This window comes from Capra hircus, chromosome 12 (assembly GCF_001704415.2).
Source record: "Capra hircus breed San Clemente chromosome 12, ASM170441v1, whole genome shotgun sequence".
NCBI lineage: Eukaryota > Metazoa > Chordata > Mammalia > Artiodactyla > Bovidae > Capra > Capra hircus.
Genome location: NC_030819.1, coordinates 61,102,917 through 61,124,764, shown reverse-complemented (window position 1 = coordinate 61,124,764; position 21,848 = coordinate 61,102,917). Strand labels below are relative to the sequence as shown.

The 21,848-nt window shown below is 45.7% G+C and overlaps 1 protein-coding gene across 3 annotated transcripts in view; it reads left to right on the top strand.

Moving 5' to 3' along the window:
* The window catches only part of DCLK1 (doublecortin like kinase 1), a 350,660-nt gene that overhangs the window by 242,000 nt on the left and 86,812 nt on the right, over window positions 1-21,848 (top strand). For all 3 annotated transcript variants that reach the window (XM_018056655.1, XM_018056654.1, XM_018056657.1), the window contains exon 5: window positions 6,681-6,797. In XM_018056655.1, the coding sequence (XP_017912144.1) occupies window positions 6,681-6,797 (117 nt within the window). The remainder of the gene's footprint in view (window positions 1-6,680; window positions 6,798-21,848) is intronic.

Sequence of the window (21,848 nt, the reverse complement as noted above, 5' to 3'; positions counted from 1 at the left end):
GATTATCTTGGATCATCCAGGCGAACCTGAAATACCAGCCTAAGAAGGAGGCAAAAGGTTTTGACACAGACACTGAGGGGAAGTACATGTGAAGATGTGGGCAGAGGTCTCCGTGATGCGGCCGTGAGCCAGGGAACACCTGGAGCCACCAGAAAGAGGAGGAAGCAAGGCCAGGGTTCTTTTCTAGAACCTTCGAAGGGATTATGGTGGCTCTGTAGCACCTTGATTTCAGATTTCTTCCATTTTCCCAACTCTCAATTAAGAAGCCACGGGTGTTTCAGGGTCCCACGTCACCGTGTTCTCAGAGGCAGCAAAGCAGTGCATGCTGATCTGAGTTCAACAAACAGCTGGAAGACTCACAACATTGCCAGTCACATTATCTTCATGCAGTGGATCCACAGATACCCGAAACTATGAGGCCATGTTGGCCAAATCTGCGGAATGTGCAGAATGCATTGTTTGGGGGCTTCCCAGGTGGCACTAGTGGTAAAGAACCCGCCTGCCAATGCGGGAGACATAAGAGACGCAGGTTTGATCCCTAGGTTGAGAAGATTCCCTAGAGGAGGGCGTGGTCATGTTGGCCCAATCTACGGAAAGAATGTGCAAAGTGCATTGTTTAGGCCCCCGGGCAGGTGGTTGGTGATGGCTTCATTAACACCCTCAAGGAAGAATTGAAGAATTTATTGAAGACCATTGGGAACATTGCCAGTGGACAGATCCAGAAGTGGTTCTCAACCAGGGGCTGTGGCAACATGTGGAGACATGTTCTGGTCGTCACAACTAGGGAGATGCTACTGGCATCTAGTGGGTAGACAGCAGGGAGTCCACTAGCGCCCGGCACTGAACAGCTCAGCTGATGTCGGAAAAAGGAAAGACCCAGATTCGCATCAGGAAGGAAAGATCTGGTGCAGCGAGGCACGCAGCAGCCTTTCCTGTCGAGTACTCGGAAGCCTTCCTCTTTTTCTCTCTCCCCCAGGGCTGAACTTGACGATGGTGCGATGAGCGGGCTGGGACTACGCGGAGAACACTCAGGGGTGACAGACAGGACCGCAGGAGCCTGGGCTACCCGCAGTCTCCTAGAGCACCAGATACACTCAGCTGTTATGCGGGGAAAAGTGCTTTTTATTTGATGCTCAGGAGAAAAAAGTATTTGGGGAAGAGAATCGCTCACACAGTTAAAACAGTAGATCTGAGTGGTGACTCCCGAGATGTCAGGACAGAGCATGCCAGCACAAGAACGCCTCCTCCAGATGTTATGGAAGGGTCAGCGCCCAGCCAGCAAGTGCTCCCGAGCCGATTCCTGTTAGTTTCACAGCCAGCAGCCACACAACATCACGCAGGAACACGTGTGTGCCACCTGCCATTCTGAGCTGGGGGTCCTAAGGGTTGTGGTGGGCCAGTCTAGGTGCTGGGTTTAGACACACAGAGATATATTTTTAGAAGGTGCTTTAAAAAAATCTCAGTTTCTGGGACTTTATTCTCCAGTGAAGCCACTCCTGCCGGCGCCTTTGCTTCCAGTCCAATCTGCTACAGATTTTGTTTTTTTAAAACATCTATGGTTTAGGGTGTTTCTGTCTCCACTGCTTTTATGCCAAGACCTGCTGCATTCGGAGCTTGCGAATGCTGGTTCCAAACCCCACCATCAGTAGGAATGGGGGTTTTCACTGCGGTGTCAGAACTGACTCTGAACCTAAGTGGTGCAGAAAAAAGAGAATGGGCCTCAGTTCTCAGAGCCTTCATCCCCACCGGGGAAACGCAGCAGACCAGCTCTTCCTGCAGGAGCCTACTTTTGTGGAAGTTGTTGCTTGTTTGTTTTTTGCCTTGGTGTGAGGCTTTCAGGATCTTAGTTCCCCTACCAGGGACTGAACCTAAACTCTGTGGAGTCCTAACCACTGGGCCACCAGGGAGTTCCTTGGAGCCAACTAAAAGACTGTCCTGAAGTGTGAAAATCATTATTTTTCCATAGGAAGTAAACTTGAGCTCTCAGTCACACCAGGAATGGTCTTCCAGCTCATCCACACTGAAAGCTGGAGGCTAAGCAGGATGATCAGAGCTTCAACAGCCAGAAGGCTGAGCCAGAAGGTGGTGAATACCCCAGGCACTGGAGGTACACCAGAACGACGCTGGCCAGCCCCTCACCAAGACAGGAGGGGAGGATATTCATGAATTGAGGACAGCTTTGAATGGGTAACCACTTATAACCGTGGTATTCGCAGATGGGTCATTCCAACCCAGAGCATCTGAACATGTAAGACGTACTTTTGTTGGACAGTTAGACGCCAGAATTGGAGGTTTTCTCTTTTGGTCCCTGAACTTGCGCCGTATTTGTCAAAAGTCTCTAGAACTAAATGGGCTCCCTGACTCTCTGGCACGTAGCCATGAAGAGGAAGTAAAAGAAAGTGAAAGTCACTCAGTCCTGTCCAACTCTTTGTGACCACATGGCCTGTATAGAATACTGGAGTGGGTAGCCGTTCCCTTCTCCAGGAGATCTTCCTGACCCAGGAATTGAAGCGGGGTCTCCTGTGTTGCAGGTGGGTTCTTTACCACCTGAGCTATACGGTTCCATTTGGAAGCTTTGTACCTTTGCCAAGTTAGTGGGGAGCCTGTCTTTGCTATCAGGATGGGCAAGAACACACAGAGCATCTACTGCTGGTCTGCTGGTAACAGATGCTTCTAGATGAACGTGCCCATCTCATGAGTAGCTCAGGACAACTGAATTTAGAGTAGTGATCACTGAGAGGTCTCTGCCTGACAGTGATTTTATTCCGCTGGCTTTACAAAGAGATTAGAGGAGTAAAGAAATCTCTTGTTTAGAGGATATTCTCTAGCCAGCTTGCAGCGTGTCCCTAAGGCTGCTTAGGCATTGAGGGGACATCACCTTGTCCTTCAAGGTTTTCCAAAAGATACTATCAGGCTCTGTTGAATGCATGAGCGTCTCGGCTGTGTGAGCTTAGGTGAGCTGCTGATGCCGGTGGTGGAGTTCTGGAATTGTTCCTGCTCTCTGGCACCTTTCATTACACATCAGCCTACACTTCCCAACTATTTCTGAGTTGGGGAGAATCTGCTCTAATGGGGCAGGGTGGGGGGGGGTGGTTCTCATGCCACTGGGAATGGGGCCGAAGGGTGTATCCTTCTCCAGTTTCCTCCCTCTGCGTTCACATCCTGGCTGTCTAAATCTGGCCGTCACAGAGCACCTGTTTCATGAGTCGGGGTCCAGGGTGAAGGTGGGAAACGTCCTCACTTCTCTTTTACCAGATTATGAGAACATCTGTAAAGCTAACATTAGTACAGACCATATGGAGAATGGTACTCTCCCCCTCGCAGAGCTATGATTATAGGGACTTTCTGAAGCAGAGATTTAATCAGACTATGCTTGCTTACTTGCTTGCTATGGGAGGTCCAGCCATAGAGACCCAGTTAATGTATTTCATCTGATTTTCTGTACTTGGGTAAGGTGTGACCATCAGTGGCAAGAGAAATTACTGTCCTGAAGCTTCTTTCAAGTGGCTTACTACCTACAGCCCTTCAATCTCATCTTCCTCAAGAAGTGTCCCCACAGCCAAAGGAAATGCATCCCTCTTAATAGGAAGATGCCAAAAATATCAGAATAAAGTGATTGACTCCAAAGGCAAATGACTCCAGCAGAGAGGGGAGGGTGCTCTTTGCTTCCTTGCCAGACACTGTGAAATGGCCTTCGTGAGAACAAATAAGGTTTTGTACTTTACTGGCCATGTAGATCACATTAGTCACAAGCTTTCTAAATTGTGCTTTTAAGCTGACAGAAATTTTGGCATTCTCTCCAAAGTAATGAAGCATTTGTCCTTCTCCACGGCATCTTTCACCATCATAAAATACCATTTCCATTTAAAGTAATTAAAATCTAAACTGTACTGGGAAAGATGATTGGAGTCCTTTGTAATTTTTTTTTTTCTCTCTCTAATTTATGGCTATGCTGCAGGTGTCTTCACTTGCTTTTATTTTGACCCTGGGTGGTGGCAGGGGCGGAGGGTGCAGTTATTGTTGCGTGTCTGTTTTCTGTTATTCAACCCTAGCCTTTCAGGACTATGCTAATCTCCCTGTATGACTCATGAAGCTTCAGTCTTATCCTGAAGGCAAGTGGCATGAGATGTGTAATTATCTTTCGGACTCCATGATCTCCCAAACGATTATTTCCTATAATTCCATTTTTGAAAGAGAGTTCCTTCTTTTTTCTTCTGATGCAGTAAGCGTCCTGATAGACTCACTTGATAAGACTTGACCGACTTGATAATTTGAATTTAGTATTTAAATTTTAATTTTATGAGAATGGGTTGCTTGCCTTCCCTCGCATTATCCACCACCACCCACTTGCCTATTTGCCCCGCCCGTGGTCACTGATAATTGCCAGTCTTTACTCACAATGGAACAGGCCACCACACCAGATCCTGGGGATGTGAGGATCCGAGAGGCTGGGATTCCATTGCAGACCATTTAGCCCCTGAGAGTCTCATTGTAAAATATCCTTATCTGTAAAATGAGAGGTTGGATCATTCTAGCAAATAATAGTTAAGAGTTCACACAGGCGGTAACAAGATGAGTAACAATGTGGGCCAGTATTTATTGAGCAACTATTATGTGCTTTTAAATATTCCAGGACTAGGTGGTACCCAGTTCAGTCAGTAAAGAATCTGCCTGCAGTGCAGGAGACCTGGGTTTGATCCCTAGGTCAGAAAGATCCCCTGGAGAAGGAAATGGCAACCCACCCTAGTATTCTTGCCTGGAGAATCCCATGGACAGAGGAGCCTGGTGGGCTACAGTCCATGGGTTTGCGGGAGTCGGATACAGCTTAGCGACTAAACCACCACGAAGGGCGTTGGGGATGGGGAGGCAAATGGATAAATGAATCCTTTTGATGGATTAATAATATAGTAAAAAATGAGTTCAAGAGGAGCCATAGGCGCTGTAGAAGCGCAGCATGAGTCCACAAGGTTTTTCCAGTACTCTGAAAATCAAACAGAACGCCTACATTAGCTCTGGTAAGACTGAGCCGCCTGACAAAAATACCCAGTTTTTTTCTGGTGGCTGGAAACATGTCAACTTAGTGTGGTAACAGTGGTTCTGTTATGCTGCTCCAGAACCCTAGCTGGTAGGTGGAGCCCAGAACTAGCAATTTCTGGCACCTGTGGCAAACAGCATGCGACAGACCCCAAAATCAACTTTTTAATTCACTTTGCGGCTCACAGATGGGTGTTATTACCAGTGTGCGCCATCTGGTAGCTTTCTATTTTAACCATTCATCCCTGCTAACTAGACGCCGGGCTTTTTTAAATTATTATTTTAAATTCATGTGACCTCTAAATGTTCACGACCTAGGAAAAAAAATCCTAGTTAACCGGCCCTCCTTGTAGTCCTGGTTTTGATTTACAGTGAGAAATGTATTATTATTTTGTGCAATTTGTTTCATAAGCCAACATTTTTCAAATATGAGGCCCATAAAAGAAAAACTAGCCCTCACTGGTTAAAAGATTCTTACCAGGTGGTCGATGTTTCTGGTTCCAAAATCACGTGTGTTCTCCACTAGGCCTGAAGAGCTCACCGCCTGGCATGGAGCGAACACTTGGGTAAAAATGTCACTGGAAGCATGCCAGTGGACAGGCAGCATTATATCTGTCCGATCTTGTTCCTAATGTACTTCTGAGAGGCCAGACCAATGTCTGTAGGCTGGGACAGACTCCAGGAGGTGTTGTCAGTGGTGTGGACAGAGCCTTGGGCCAAGTGGATGTCCTTGTCACATGGTGGAAAGATCGGTTTTGTGAATTATGTGGCTTTCCCTGGTGGCTCAGACAGTAAAGAATCTGCCCGCAGTGGAGACCCAGGTTCGATTCCTGAGTCGGGAAGATCCCCGGGAAGGGAGGGCATGGCAACCTACTCTGTTATTCTTGCCTGGAAAATCCCAAGGACAGAGGACCCTAGTGGGTTACAGTCCATGGTGTCGCAAAGGGTTGACACAACTGAGTGACTGACACTTTACTCTCTTAAAGAATCATAGTGTATGCATTTTTTTAAGTGTCTCTGTGTGTGCATATATATATATATATATATATATCTTTTTTTCTTTTTTTTTTTTTTGCCGCACTGGGTCTTAGTTGCAACATGTGGGATTTAGTTCCCTGACCAGGAGTGAGCCTGGGTCCCCTGCATTGGGAGTGGGAAGTCTTAGCCACTGAACCATGAGGGAAGTCCCCTGTTTTGTGAATTAAAACCTCGAGACACACTCTCAGTCATTATTAATATGGTGGTTCTGATCGTATCTTCTGATATTGTTTCTTGCTTGTGTCTACCTTTTAATTTGTGCTGATATGTTTTATGCACTCTTGTCGATCTTTAAGAAATGGGAATCTCCTGCAGGGCCACCTGGCCAGGCCAGAGCAACCACTGGGGGTGGTGGTTCAGGGCGGGTGGTTCTGGAACCAAATCCCCGTGAATACAGACAGACAACTGCATTTAGCTCGATGTCTAAGATGTCCACTGTGCCCTTTCTGGTCTTCGTCTTGGTTCTGTTGTCACAGACATGCGCTGAGCTGGCAGGAAGCACGTGTGACCGAGGAGGGCTGTATATTTCTGATTCCAAGTTTATCGTACATTTCGAATGGTACGCGCCGTGCCTCTCTACTGACATGCGGCCTTTCTTCTTTCCCCAGAATGTCGAGTGGTGAAGTCCACTTCCTACACCAAAATAGCTTCATCATCCCGCAGGAGCACCACCAAGAGCCCAGGGCCTTCCCGGCGCAGCAAATCTCCGGCATCCACCAGCTCAGGTAAGGCCGCGGAGGAGCCCGGAGCGACTGCTTTGTCTGTGACGCATACTGAGCAGAAGGTGTGTGGAAGCCCAGAGCATGAGGTTTCAACGGAGTGCAGATCCCGGTTTATAATTTTAGAACATGGTAAGCTGGGGGAACAGATTTGCCAGAGTCTAGCATGTTGGCTGTAAGAAAAAAACATCGGGTTCAGGAAAACTTAATGAAAGATTCGGAAAACCCAGACTTGCCCACAAAATAGGAGTACGCTCCTGACTTGCATCATTTCTGCTCAAAAAAAAAAAGAAGTATTTTTTAGGCTCAGGGCCCCCGACTCCAGAAACCTCCATTAAAGCTTCTGTTCCACTTGTGACTGGCTGCTGAGGAGGCTGCTGTTTGTGTTCCTGGAGTCTTGATCAGCACACTCTCGCTGTGGCCCCAGCACAGCCCTGGGGCCACAGGAACTGCAGTGACTCCGGGCCTGGCTCCTGTCTGTCCTGGGCTCTAGTGTGGCGCTGGAGCAGGATGTGGACTCATAGGATGAGCGCCTCAGCTCTGCCCTGTCCTTCTTGGGCCTTAAACTGACACAAACTAGTTTGTGTGTCTGTGTCTTAGGTAGAAGATCTATTTCACGGTGGTAGGTGATTATTTACTAAGTGCTCTAAACTGTTGAATGTGAATTATTAAATGATACATCCATCAGAGTGATCATCACCTGATTTCACAAAGGCAGGCAGGGAAGCTCTTATAAATAGAGACCAAGACCTTTAGGGTCTACACGGAGGCCTTCTTACACTCAGCAGTGTGGTCCCAGAGGGATGTGAGAAGATCTCTAGGCGGGGGCTATAGGACCTCCCTCAGGCACGACTGCCCAGTGTGAGTTACAGCTTCCCTGTTTAAAAGTGGAGACGCTGTAATCTTTTTTTTTTTCCTAATTAAAACGGAAACTTCTGAAATGAGTCTTAGAAGAAGGGACTCTTAGTTGGCTGGAGCGGGACCATGTGGTCCACCTTGGTTCTCTAAGAGGTGCTTTTCCGTGGGGGCTTTGCTGCATGCCACAGTCCATAGGGTTGCAAAGAGTCAGATACGACTGAAGCGACTTTGCATGCACGCACGCACACTCTTCCCTAGCGGCTCCTCCAAGACCTTCTTCTCACTTTGTCCCCTCCCCACAGCATGGCTACAGCATCTCACAACACAGCTGGCCCTTGGGGTGGGCTGAGTGTGCCTCACCTATTTTCTGATGGACTCGGAGCTCCTCCCTTATTGTGTCGTTAAGCTCGCCTAGACTGGACGGAACGCTGATGTCAGACTTTGTTAAAGAGTAAGGTGATGAGCTGGCTTAAAGCTCAACATTCAGAAAGCTAAGATCATGGCATCTGGTCCCATCACTTCATGGGAAATAGATGGGGAAACAGTGGCTGACTTTATTTTGGGGGGCTCCAAAATCACTGCAGATGGTGATTGCAGCCATGAAATTAAAAGACGCTTACTCCTTGGAAGGAAAGTTATGACCAACCTAGATAGCATGTTCAAAAGCAGAGACATTACTTTGCCAACAAAGGTCCGTCTAGTCAAGGCTATGATTTTTCCAGTAGTCATGTATGGATGTGAGAGTTGGACTGTGAAGAAAGCTGATGCCAAAGAATGGATGCTTTTGAACTGTGGTGTTGGAGAAGACTCTTGAGAGTCCCTTGGACTGCAAGGAGATCCAACCAGTCCATTCTAAAGGAGACCAGTTCTGGGTGTACGTTGGAAGGACTGGTGCTAAAGCTGAAACTCCAATACTTTGGCCACCTCATGCGAAGAGTTGACTCATTGGAAAAGACTCTGATGCTGGGAGGGATTGGGGGCAGGAGGAGAAGGGGACGACAGAGGATGAGATAACTGGATGGCATCAGTGACTCGATGGACGTGACTTTGAGTGAGCTCCGGGAGTTGGTGATGGACAGGGAGGCCTGGCGCGCTGCAATTCATGGGGTCGCAAAGAGTTGGACATGACTGAGTGACTGAACTGAACTGAACTGAAGGTGATTAGACTCAAAAGTTTAAAGTTCATGAGAGTCATTTGGGAACTTGGTATAGAGTTTGCCATTCTTACCCCCAAACTCTCTAGATTCTGACAAAGACAAAAGCCTGTTTTAACCAGTATTCCAGGCAGTTCTGATCGGGTGATCCCGGTCCCAGATTTAGGAGGACAGACAGGTAAGGAAGTGGTTTCCAGAGTGTGGTTCCTGCTGCATCACCATCCCCTGAACTGGGGCCCAGCAGTCTGGGTTCTCACAAGCCTTCCAGGTTATTCTGATGTTCACCTAAGTTTAAGAACCCCTGGATTGTGGGTAACAAAAGGAGAGATAAATATGGGGAGTCACTGACTCTGGACCATCAAGGGTGGAAGACGAGGCCTGCTCGTCTTCATCTGTTGGCATAACAGAGACTTCCTTCCTTCCTACCCCCCTGCTCGCCTCCGGGCAGCGGTGTCCGTCTTTAGCCCTCGTAACCCGGCGCTCTGGCGTGTAGCAGTGCGCAGAGGAGAGTGGCCGGCGCCAGTCTCCTTTTCCGTCTCCTCATAATGACCTGCTTTCAGAGAGCCAGTCCCCGGGGAGAAGAGAGAGCTTATGTCTGAAGATCACCTCTTCTCTGGAAATTGATACTGGAGAAAGGCTCTCCCTTCTGGGAAGATGCCACCTACCTGCAGATATAGACTGTAAGAATGGTGGGGTGATGACAGAAAAGCTGCTGGTTAAAGCTCCCCTCGGGAGTGGGAGCTTGTTATTAGTCAACCGACAGGTTACAGTGGAGCCCTTTGGAGGATGATCAGTCTTGACCAAAGAGCAGTCCTCATTTTTTCCAATCAGACCCACCTGGGCTGTAGGATGAAGCCCCACAGAGCAGGAAGGAAGAGGAGGTGATGGGCCTAGCCAGCCTGTTTTCCCTAAAATCGTGGCTATTTAGTACAATTGTGAAAAGCTGTAGAGAAACAGGCCTCACATTAGTTGGAATGTTAATCAATACCACTAAAAAAAAGTCTAAATTGAAAAACAATATTTGTGCCCTATCCAACCCACCTTGATACTGCACAGCTTTACTTAATCTTTCCTCTCTCCTTCCCCTTAGTATACAGCATGGGGTATGGGACTTCACTGGTGGTTCAGTGATTAAGACTCTGTGCCTCAATTGCAGGAGTCTTGGGTTCAATCCCTGGTTAGCAAACTAAGATCCCACATGTAGTGGGGCGAGACCAAAAAATCAAAAATTCAGAAAGTACTTAAAAAATATCAGGTTTGGTTGAGGGGGAAGTATCTAATAATGAGAATGAGAGATTAGCTGAAATCTTATATCTCTTAATATCATAGATACTTCAAGGGAATCAATATGCACTTATTGCTCTTAACTTTTTGTTATTACCTTTGGGGGTGGTGTTTTTAAGAGCTGTAGGCAGTTAGAAGCTCTTTGGTTTGGGCAAGAATTTCTCTTCTCTCTGCTTCTTGTCTCCATAGGTCACAGAAGGTAGTGGGCAGGTCAGATTCTTGTGCGCGTGTCCAAGGACCGGCTTCTGACACCAGGAGCAGTTATCGTCCGCAGCTCAGGTTTCCACTGCAGATGCAGAGGTGTCTTCATGCTTCTGTCTGTCTAATCGTGGCAGCCAGGACTGAACAGGGGCCTCCCATTGGTAATATAGGGACAAAAGAAAAAAAAAGGAAGAGAGAATGTTTGCAACTCAGAAAAAAATAAGCTTGTAAATAATGAAGAGCCTACTTTATTTCAAAAAAGGAATCTAAAATTTCAGTTAAGAAAAAAAAAAAAAGAGCCATCACTCTAATCTTAAAAAGATAATTATGAATTCAGGAAATTGTTTCACTTTGGAATTAACTGGTCACAGAGTCACTATTCAGCATCTCTTAAGATTATATAAATCTTATAAATGTATTTAATTTTAATCTTATAAATAAAGATGACTATATCATTTACCAAAAGTAATTCTGGAAACTCAGAAATGGAGATAGGCAAATGTATTAGATGTATTTGAATTTGTCACTGCCAACGTTTGGAACCATTCTCTTTAGAAGTTTAAAATGCATAGGATACATTACCTCAAAATCAATAGGTTGCTTCGAACAAGCATTTCTATTTTCTGCTGTTTCTCTGAATCCCTTTTCCACCAGTTAAAACCTGGTTGATTTGACCAGAAATCACCTGGAATATGTGATAGGTACACCATGCCAGGTAATTATCATTTCTGTTCAGAAAGTATAATCCAGTCCATCCTAAAATCAATGTATTCTTGAAAAATTAACACTTCATTCAAGGTATCTTTAAACTTCTAGGTCAAAAGTAAAGAAGAACTCATCATGTTTTAATATAAGCCTTTTATGCATATAGTTTTCAACTCCCTGCTTTTTGATTTAGAAGATATGCCATATAATCATTTCCTGGTTATATAAGAGCCTATAATATGTGATGACTGTCTCTTGATTCTGACTTGCTACCAAATCTTCCCACCTTCCTCTGGATGATTCTTATTTGAGAGGGTTTATAGAGCAGCAACATCCAGACGCACATGCATGGATTGCCTCAAGGACCCCTTTTCCCAGGACCTAAGCCCAGGGTTTAGAAAGTTCAGAGGTGTCTCCATGTCTTTTGAGGGCAGGTGTTCTTCTGGATGTCAAGGGATCGGCTGCCTTGGTCCTCTCCACTGAACTAGCCTGAGACTCCTGCCTCTATTCAAGTTTGTCTCTTGAAAACGTGGAGGGGAGCAGTGAATTATCTCTGTATTGACTGCATCTGAACTTCCTTAAAATAGCCTGTATAGTATTTTTCATAAATTATAGGACTGGAATGTGAATAACTTCCCTTTCATACTCCTGGAACATTGATGCCCCCCACAGCCCCCTTCCACCATGAACCTGACTTTGTAACATTGAGGAGTTTTTGTTTCTCCTCCTTACACATTCACCTAAAGTTTGAACTGGTTTCTCCTTCAGTTTTAAAATTTCTGCTTCCAGTATTCACCTTCCTGCCTGATACAGAGATTGGAGCATTGCATGAAGTTGAGATTTGTAGGTCCCCACGCTATCTGTGATTGTTTTGTTGACTTTGCATTTATTTTTAAGAAGTTTTTTTAATGATCTCCTTACCACTTTTAGAAGTATTTATTTATCTATAGCCGCACTGGGTCTTTGTTGCTGTGTGAGGGTTTTCTCTAGTTGTTGGGGGTGGGGGGGCCTTCTCTCTGCTGCGCTGTGCAGGCTTCTCATTGTGGTGGCTTCTCTTGTTGCAGAAAAGGGACTCTCGGTGCGCAGGCTTCAATAGTTGCAATTCACTGGCTTAGTTGCTCTGCGGCACGTGGGATCTTTCTGGACCAGGGATCAAACTCATGTCTCCTGCATTGGCAGGCTGATTCTTAACCACTGGACCACCAAGGAAGCCCTGGCCTTTACATTTAAATGAAACATCTGAGTTAACATAGAACTTTAATCTCTTTATTTTTCTCTCCCAACAACAAGCAAGACAAGACATTATTCTTTGTTATATAATATATACTCTTATCTTTTAAATGAGGAAGCAGGGCCAGGGCTGGGGGAACTGCTTGGCCCAGAGTCACAGGGATAATGTGTCTGCTCAGAACAGGCAACTGGGGCTTCCAGTGCTCTGGACACAGCAGGCTGGCCATTCTTAATACCTGTTTCTTCACCTCTGCTTATTAAAATTTTGATCTTCAGGAAATAACTGATGCAGTACCTAGTTTAAGATTGAGATTTACAACATCATAACCCTTTGCAATAGAAACCCAAGTGTTAGTCCCAGGCAGGGGCATTCCAGGGGGTGGAAAGACTCACTCCAACTTCATGATGTTTGCCAGTAGTAGACAGAAGTCAAATGTTAGAACAAGAATGAGACTCCTCAGTAAATCTTTTCTTTGTTCCTTACTCATTCCTCTTCTCGAGACTAGGAGAAGTTAGAGGTGATTTATTAATGTAAGGTGTTCATTTACACATTCAGAGATATCAAGTTCAATCCTGCTAGTGTCGAGCGCTTGCTAGACACTAATAATGCAGAGATGAAAGAAATAGCCCCTCTGGTCAAGAAGCACACAGGTTAAGCCCCCTAACTAATTTACACATAGCGTAATTCACAGAGCTGTTGAATTATTATTAGTCTCCATAACAGAAAGGGTCCAAAGAAAGCAAATTGGAGCTGGAGAAAAAGTCTAAACAAGAATAAGGAGTCCCCAGACAATTGTGTGCTGAAACACTGAATGAGGTATCATTAGGAAATGGGGTAAACTTCTCCAGTAGTCCAGTGGTTAAGAATCGCCTGCGGATGGATGCAGGGGACATGGGTTCAATCCCTGGTCCAGAAAGACCCCACATGCTCAGGGAAACTAAACCCATGTGCCACAACCACTGAGCCCTATAGCTGTGCACTATAGCCCGATAGGTCTATGTACTCGAGACCCTGTGCTCCACGACAAGAAAAGCCACCGCAGCGAGAGGCCCGCATACCACAGGGAAAAGCCGAGCACCGCAGCTAGAGTGGCCCCTACCTGCCCCAACTAGAGAAAGTCCATGAGCAGCAATGAAGACCTGGCACAGCCAAACATTAATTAGTTAAAAAAAGAAATGGTGAAAACTGGTTTCAGTTACTTCTTAAAGAAACAGGAATATGTAAGAGCATCATAAAGAGAGTTTCGTGTGGATTGAAGTTGTATTCCTGTGTCTCTTTGGAACATAGACATCTCACAACATGTGTAATTTTAAAGGTGAATTTCTCGTCAACAAATTCCTTTATCTGCACGAGGAAATTATAACAAAGTCTGTTTCCAAATAAGAGTATTTTATGCATCCATTCAATTTCAGTAAGAATGGATAAGCTTTTGTTTTGCTTTATTTTGTTTTCTTAATGTTAAAAGTAGAAGAAAGCTATGTTTGCCTATCTTGAATCATCATTGCTGCAGTCCTCCTTAAAAACAGAGATTTCAAACTTTTGGTCTCTTAGATCCCTTATAAGAACTTTGAGAATTTTGTTTGTTTTAGAGTTTTATTCCCAGTCAGGTGGATGGCCATTTTTCTTTCTTACATAGTGACTGCCTCTGTTTAGAAGTCAGAACAAACATAACTGAGTCCCCAGTGGATGCTTATGCTCATCAATTCAAGCATAAACTGAGGCACTTTCTTGCCCTCCAGAAGCTTACCGTCTAAGACATTCATTCATTCAGTATGCGCTGAAACCCGCCAAGGACCAGTGATGCGAGAGATGCAGGAATGAACATTTAAAAGAAGGAAATGCTAGATGCCTTAGTTGATGACCTTCTACCACGATGGAAGCATCATCTTATATTTCTCAGGCTTAAAACTTACTTTAATGTGACTTTGGAAATCCTCAAGTCTTTTTCATTTATGCTAGTCAAATTTTACTTTTTTATAGTTATATAAAATATTTTATGCAACATATGCAGATAAGGATCAAAGCTGGGGAAGCAAAGAGAATTTTAATCAGCATACCGGTCCAATTTGTCAATTTTTAAAACTTATAGCAAGCACCATCAAAGGCAGATGGCTAGCTATTAATTTTTAGCTGTCTTTTTCCTTTAGTGCAGAGATTTCAGACATATACATTCTATAGAGGATCTTTTCTGCTTTGGCATTCCAAGAGAATCGTTGAAAACAAAATGCAGCAAGCAAATCCAGAGGGCTGATGACTCATTCCCTGTGTTTTTAGAATATTCTATTGCCTATAGAGCTGAATCCCCCTTCCATTCTCCTTCCCTGCACTCATCAACTGCTGCCCCCCTCCCCCACCCACCGCCCTGCTCAGCAGGTGAGTACTTCCAAAGCTACTCTTTGAAACTTTGAACCATTATCTTGACACACTGTCTGTGGGGGCAGCACCCTATGGCAACTGCTTTAATAAATCCTCACCGCTACTGCCCCATGTTAATTAAATATATCCAGGACATTAACTGTGTTCCAGGCATGTATTAGGTTGTAGGGATACAAATGTGATTAAACTGCAATTCTTATCTTCAAGCTGGGAGACAAACACATATGTTACTTACTATAATAGTGTAGTAGGTGCCATAGGGCTACATCTCATTAATAGGGTCAGAGAAAAAGACTTATAAATTGGGACTTGAAGGGTCTTGCCAGGATAAGAAGGGCCCAGAGGGCATCAGCACCTGAGAAAACAGTGAGTTAAGGCACAAAAGCATGGAAACATACGGCACATTTAGGGAGCAGTTGCTAGTCCAGTAGAAATGGATGATAAAATTCTAGGAGAGGAAGAAGATGGTGGTAGCCCAGTTGGTTATGCTGAGATTGCACCATTCATTATGCCATGAGAACAATGTTGTGTGTATTAGGGGGTAAAAGGTGACTTCTAGTAAGGCCATGATTAGTTATTTATCTGAATTTATATACAGTGGCACAGGGGTAGAAAGGATGGCTACACAGCAAGGACCGAGGGCCAGGAAGGCTCTGTGAAGCCATCCGGGAACGAACTGTTAGGACAGAATTTAAACAGGTTTTTACAATGCGGGACAGGCCTTCCCTGGTAGTCCAGTGGTTAGGCGTTTGCCTTCCAATGTTCAGGGGGTGCAGGTTCAGTCCCTGGTTGGGGAGCTGAGATCCCACATGCCTTGTGACCACAAAGCAAAACATAAAACAGAAGCAATATTGTAATAAATTCAATAAAAGATTTTAAGAATGGTTTACATTTTTAAAAAATCTTTAATAAAATAAAATGTGGGGAACTTCAAAAGGGAAATGAAACTAAGAATTTAACTGGATGTGAGGCTAGACAAAGAGAAGGGGATCAGAGGTGATTTGCCCATTGATGAGGGATGGGTCCCCTTGTAGCCACGTGGTAGGAAGGAACGGTGTGGAAGTCAGATTTGAGCTTTTTGTGTATGTACTGGGGAGACACTGACATACAGTGTCAGTAGTGATTTAAATAATAGAAATGTAAAAGGCACCTCCCCTCAACCCAAGGAGAGATTGGAACTGCAGGAACACGTGCAGTTATAAGGGTACATCAGAGGACATGAGTGAAGTAAGTCAGAAAGAGAAAAACAAGTACCTTATATTAACTCATATATGCAGAATCTGGAAAAATGGTAGAGATGAAGCTATTTCCAGGGCAGGAGCAGAGACGCAGACTTGAAGAACAGACTCGTGGGCACCGGGCTCGGGCGAGGAGGGAGGGTGGGATGAACTGAGAAAGTAGCATTGACATATATACACTCACACGTGCAAAATAGCTAGCTAGTGGGAAGCTGGTGCATCGCACAGGGAGCCCAGCTCGGTGCTCTGTGATGACCTAGAGGGGAGGGATGGGAGGTGGGAGGGGGCTCGCGAGGGAGGGGGCATGTGCACACACACAGCTGATGCACGCTGGTGCGCTGCAGGAGCAAACGCAATACTGTAAACCAGCTAGCCTTCCATTTAAAAAAAGGCACATCAGAAAAGGCGAGGGCACGGTGAGTGCGCAGGAACGGAAGTCAGAGGGGGCAGAAAGTTTCAAGATGGAGGAAGAGGCCAGAAATGTTAACATGAGGGCAAGCAGAGTTGAGGACTGAGGGAACGCAGGACTTGGCAGTAAGGACCCACTGGTGACCTGTGGAAAGTCCCTTTCAGCGGGCACTTTGTCTCGGGGGTTATTCTGGGGCTGTCCCCGGGGGCGGACGCCCGGGCTTTACTCCAAGCGGAGGCCGCCCTGCAGTACCTGGCAGGGTGGGACTCAGCCCCCAGAGCCCCTCCCCACGCTGACCCCTGGTGGCGCCTTTAATCACCTCATTCCTCCAGAATGACCAGCCTCTTCTGCCATCCCCGCCGACAGATTTTCATCATTTTAAATCAGCATTCCAGATGATGCTGTCTTGTGAAATTCGAGATCTCTTTCCTTTTACCGTGAAAGCATCTTGACTCCTTTTCTCCTCCTCGTCCACCTTCAGTTTGTCACGTGTTCTCGGCCCTCCTTTGCTGTTCTAGGACTCCGATTTCCTGCAGCTGCGGGAGCAGCTCGCCGGCCCCCTCCCTGCCTCTGACCTCTGCTCTTCACCTCTGTCCTGGGGGCTGTTAGGCGTGTTACGGTTACTTGTGTGTATGTGTGAAGTCGCTTCAGTGGTGCCCGACTCTTTGCAACCCTATGGACTGCAGCCTGCCAGGCTCCTCTGTCCATGGGATTCTCCAGGCAAGAATTCTGGAGTGGGTTGCCATGCCTTCCTCCAGGGGATCTTCCCAGGCCAAGGATCAGACCTCCACTTGCACACGTCTCCTGCACTGGCAGACGGGTCCTTACCACTGGCATCACCTGGGAAGCCTGTTGCCATTACCTACCGTCTGCTAAATCGATTCTGAACTCTTTATTCTAGGATGAAGAACTGTCTTGCATTGCCACAGTCTTCCTTTCCAGCTGTATCTCTCATGTCTTCTCTGGACTTGTGTTCTAGCCTAGAAACCAATTTAAATTTCCACCAGGAACCCCTGGAGCTCTCCCACCTTTATTCCTGTCACTTTCTAGAAGCCTTTGCTCTATCACTTCTCGTCAAAAGTACGCATGCCCAGTGTGGCCCAGCTGACCTCTGTGAGGGTCTACCCTTCCTCCCCCATCCTGTGACAGTTGAGTTGGCTCCCAGGCTACAGGCGACAGGTCAGGCTGTGTCACCTGACCAAGTCAGGGTTTCTGAGGGCAGGAGTTCTTTAATGCATCCTACAGTGCCTTCAAGTTCATGGTCACTGCTGAGTAAATGTTGACTGGATGAGTGAATTGAGGAACAATGGGATTTTTTCAAGTTGCCTAGATCTCCTAAGGTTCAAGGCCCCATTTGTAAATATTAAAAAATTAGTTCATAGAGCCATGTTCCTCTCTCCAACTCCCCTGTTTCTGTTGACCTCCTGCCTTGCTATTGTCCACAGCAGATAAGACAGTCCTTTTGTCTTTTGTTGGGGGGGCATGCCCCGTGATATGTGGGGTCTTAGTTCCCTGACCAGAGATAGAACCCATGCCCCTCCAGTGCAAGTGCAGAGTCTAAACCACTGGACCGTCCCAGCACGGTGAAACTGTTAGTCGCTCAGTCATGTCCAACTCTTTGTGACCCCACGGCCTGTAGCCCACCAGGCTCCTCTGTCCATGGGATTCTCCAGGAAAGAATACTGGAGTGGGTTGCCATTCCCTCCTCCAGGGGATCTTCCTGACCCAATAAGATAGTCACTCTGAATTGGACCTACTGTCCTGTTTAAGAAAATGCAGACGGATGGAGAAAATCAGGGTTCCAATTCATCTATGAAGTCAGCACCTACGAAGATGAAACGAGGAAAAAGCATTTTTCTCAAGAGTTCTCCCACCCATCAGACACTTGTCTGTTTTGTCTTTGCCTAGGTTGACTCCATCTGCTTTTTCCTTCTTTTTTTCCTTTCTTGATAATGTGGCAGGCAATGGACAAGGGCTGGGAAAACATATTTTAGAGTATCTACAGCCTCCTCCATGATCAGGGAGTGGGGGAAAGTCTAAGGCAAGCAGCCAGATCTCCCGGGAAGCCTGCCTGAATCACCACCCCCTGAACACACAGATGGATAGATGGACCCACATGCATGCAAACACATTCCCTCCTCCCTGCAAGTGCAGTGGCATAATTATTAATAAACGAGCCACCTGAGTTCAAAATGAAGATAGATAAACAACAAGATAGCTTTTCAGGTCCAAAAGGTTAGTCACCTTGTAATGAGATGGTCTTGCATGGAGACTGTTTTAGCTTCCAGACCAGTTTGAGACATTCAAGCGTTTGGTTTTCGCTTGCTGTCTGAGCCTTTTACTAATGAAACAGTAAAGGGGAAAAATCCTTTAAGTTTACAAAGGGTTTGCTAAATTCAAACACACATGAGTTTAAAGTCATTTAAAAGGAGCAATGAATTTGAACAAGTAAGCCAAGTATTTCCTGATTCTAGACTTTTTTTTTTTTTTTTTTTGGTAACTTTCATATTCAATTGTAAGCTTTGGGAGAACAGGGACCATTAGACAGAGTCAGGCATGTGTTAAGTGGCAGCTGCATGTGCTGAATGGTGGGTTATAGACTCCTGAGTTCATGGCTCCAATGAGGGAGAGCAGGATCATCGATCTTTGATAATGAAGAGGTGAGGTCGGCTCTTTCATGAGGAGTCATGGTCTGTGTCCAGTTCAGGCTGCTGTGTCCTTGCTAGGCTCAGGCGCCCCCGAGGGAGGATGGACTGGAGATGGTAGAAATCGGCCCCATAGATTTCTTCTACAGATCTTTGATGGCTAGTTATGAAATTGATCATCACAGAATATGAGAATAATGCAGCCCAGAGTTAAGCACTTCTCATTCAGGAGGTAAAAATCAGAACAAAGCATACAGCATTTAAATTGTATCCAGACAGATGTGAGCAAAGGAAATCAGAGCTGGATCTAAGACAATGGATCTGATGGGTCCTTTAGTAATTCAGATGTTAGTGACTTCCAACTGAAATAACTAATTGTTGGGCCTGCTTGTCCATTTAGAAACAACCATGTGAAGTGAAGTTGGATTTTTCCCATTCAAAATAAAGAATTGTTTAGTAAAGGCCTCTGCAATACCATTTGTTAGTTGACTTTTAATGAGTTCTGTTAAATAAGTGAGAAAACCCTTTTTTATTGGCACTCAGGGATTTCTGGTAGGACAGGATTAAAAAACAATGGGACTCAATGCATGTGTCAACCTTACTTATGAACCAAAATTACTTATCCCAGTGGGATGAGGAGTATGATGCTTTCTGGAGGTCAAGAACCAATTTAAGAAGTTGATGGTGCTTTTTAAGTGGCCAAGAGGAAGAGTCTCTACAGAACTCTGACCTTAATAATACAGGTCGTTCCCAACTTACAAGCAGGTTGTGTTCCAAAAATGTTTGACTGTCAATGACTTCTTTGGCACTTGAACTTCATTTCTCCTGAGAGATGGCAAGACAAGTAGAAGCCGTGAGCCCAGTGGCTATAAATAAAGGAGGCAGATTCGAGTGCCCCAGTGAGAGAGAAGCCTATACATCCTCAGCTCTGCAGACAGAGTGATAGGCCTGGACATGTTCTGATGAGGCCACTCACGGGAAAAGTATGCAGCTCTTTGAGTAGGACTGAATGAGACTCATTTCTAGCTCTCTCACATTCCAGCTGCTTGTCTTTCCACAGGTTACCTCTCTGAACCTCAGTTTCCTCATAGCAAACTGCAAAAATGACACCAATTTGCAATGCAAATTTTTTCCCTTTTTTTATGCCGGCCATGTATATCAAGATACATACAATGATGCTTCAGTTCAGTATGTCCAAACTCTATGTCCTTCCAAACTCTCTCTTCTTCTAGCCTTGTTGTTGTTCAGTCTCTAAGTCTTGTCTGACTCTTTGCAACCCCATGGACTGCAGCACAGTGGGCTCTCTTGTCCTTTACTATCTCCCGAAGTTTGCTCAAATTCATGTACATTGGGTTGGTGATGCTATCTAACCATCTCATCCTCTGCCACTGCCTTCTCCTCCTGCCCTCAATCTTTCCCAGCATCAGGGTCTTTCCAGTGAGTCAGCTCTTCGCATCAGGTGGCCAAAGTATTAGAGCTTCAGCTTCAGCATCAGTCCTTCCAGTGAATATTCAGGGATGATTTCCTTTAGGATTGACTGGTTTGATCTTCTTGCTGTCCCAAGAGACTCTCAAGAGTCTTCTCCAGCACCACAGTTCAAAATCATCAATTCTTTGGCACTCAGCCTTCTTTCTGGTCCAGCTCTCACATCTGTACATGACTACTGGAAAAACAAATAGCTTTGACTAATATGGACCTTTGTCAGCAAAGTAATGTCTGCTTTTTAATATGCTGGCTAGGTTTGTCATAGCTTTTATTCCAAGGAGCGTCTTTTAATTTCATGACTGCAGTCACTGTCGGCAGGAGCCCAAGAAAATAAAATCTGTCACTGCTTCCACTTGTTCCCCTTCTATTTGCCATGAAGTGATGGATCAGATGCCATGATCTTAGTTTTTTTTTAATGTTGAGTCTTAAGTCTCTTCCCTGGTGGCTCAGACAATAAAAAAATCCGCCTGCAGACTGGAGACCTGGGTTCAATGCCTGGGTTGGGAAGATCCCCAGGAGATGTGAATGGCTACCCACTCCAGGAGACTTGCCTTGGAGAATTCCATGGACAGAGGAGCCTGGCAGGCTAAGTCCATGGGGTCGCAAAGAGTTGGACATGACTGAGGGACTTTCACTTTAATCTTCTAGCCTTAATCCTTTTTACCAATTGATTACCATGTCCTGTTGTTTTTAGTTTTTGAATCTCTCTGAAATGTTTCTTTTTCCCTCCCCCTCCACTGCACTCCCCAAATAGAGCCACCCCATCTCTTTCACCACAAGACCCTTAAATGTGCCCCAGTTTCTCCCACTTGGACGTTTGACTAAGGGATGTCCTGTTCCCATTACTATTCCCCTCTCATCCATTCTGGACGGCTTAAGAGCTCTTCAGAGCTTTTTAAAATGCAGATCTGATCCCCTGGGTTCCAGCTTAAAATCACTCAATAGCTTCTCATGGTGCTTTGGATAAGAATCAGACTCCTTAACTTGAATTTCAAAACCCTGCATTATGTGACCCCTGCCACCTCCTCCATCGGCATTCATAAGGTCCGTCCTTCCGACTCCACTTGCTGCTATGCTCACCTGTTGAGGTCCCTTCAGAGTGCCTCCTCCATGTCCAGCCATGAAACAGGTGGTCCTCTTGCCTTGGAGCAAGGCTTACCTTACTTACCTGGCCAACTGCTACTAACACTTAGATCTGACTTCACTACCTGCTACCTTCTCTGTATAGGTTGTAGGCTAGTCTTGACCCCATAGGTGATTGGGGGCCAAGAGCAACCCCCGGTGCTCCCCCTCTCAGAATACTTTGTTGTGATTTCGAGTTGAGTTGTGTGGTTTTCCTTCAGGTTAGAGGGTTGGTGTTGTAGGGGAAGGTGAGGGTAACGAGTACACAGATTTCAGTTCCACCCTGTATTCACTGGGGCTTCCCTGGTAGCTCAGAGGGTAAACCATCTGCCTGCAATGTGGGAGACCC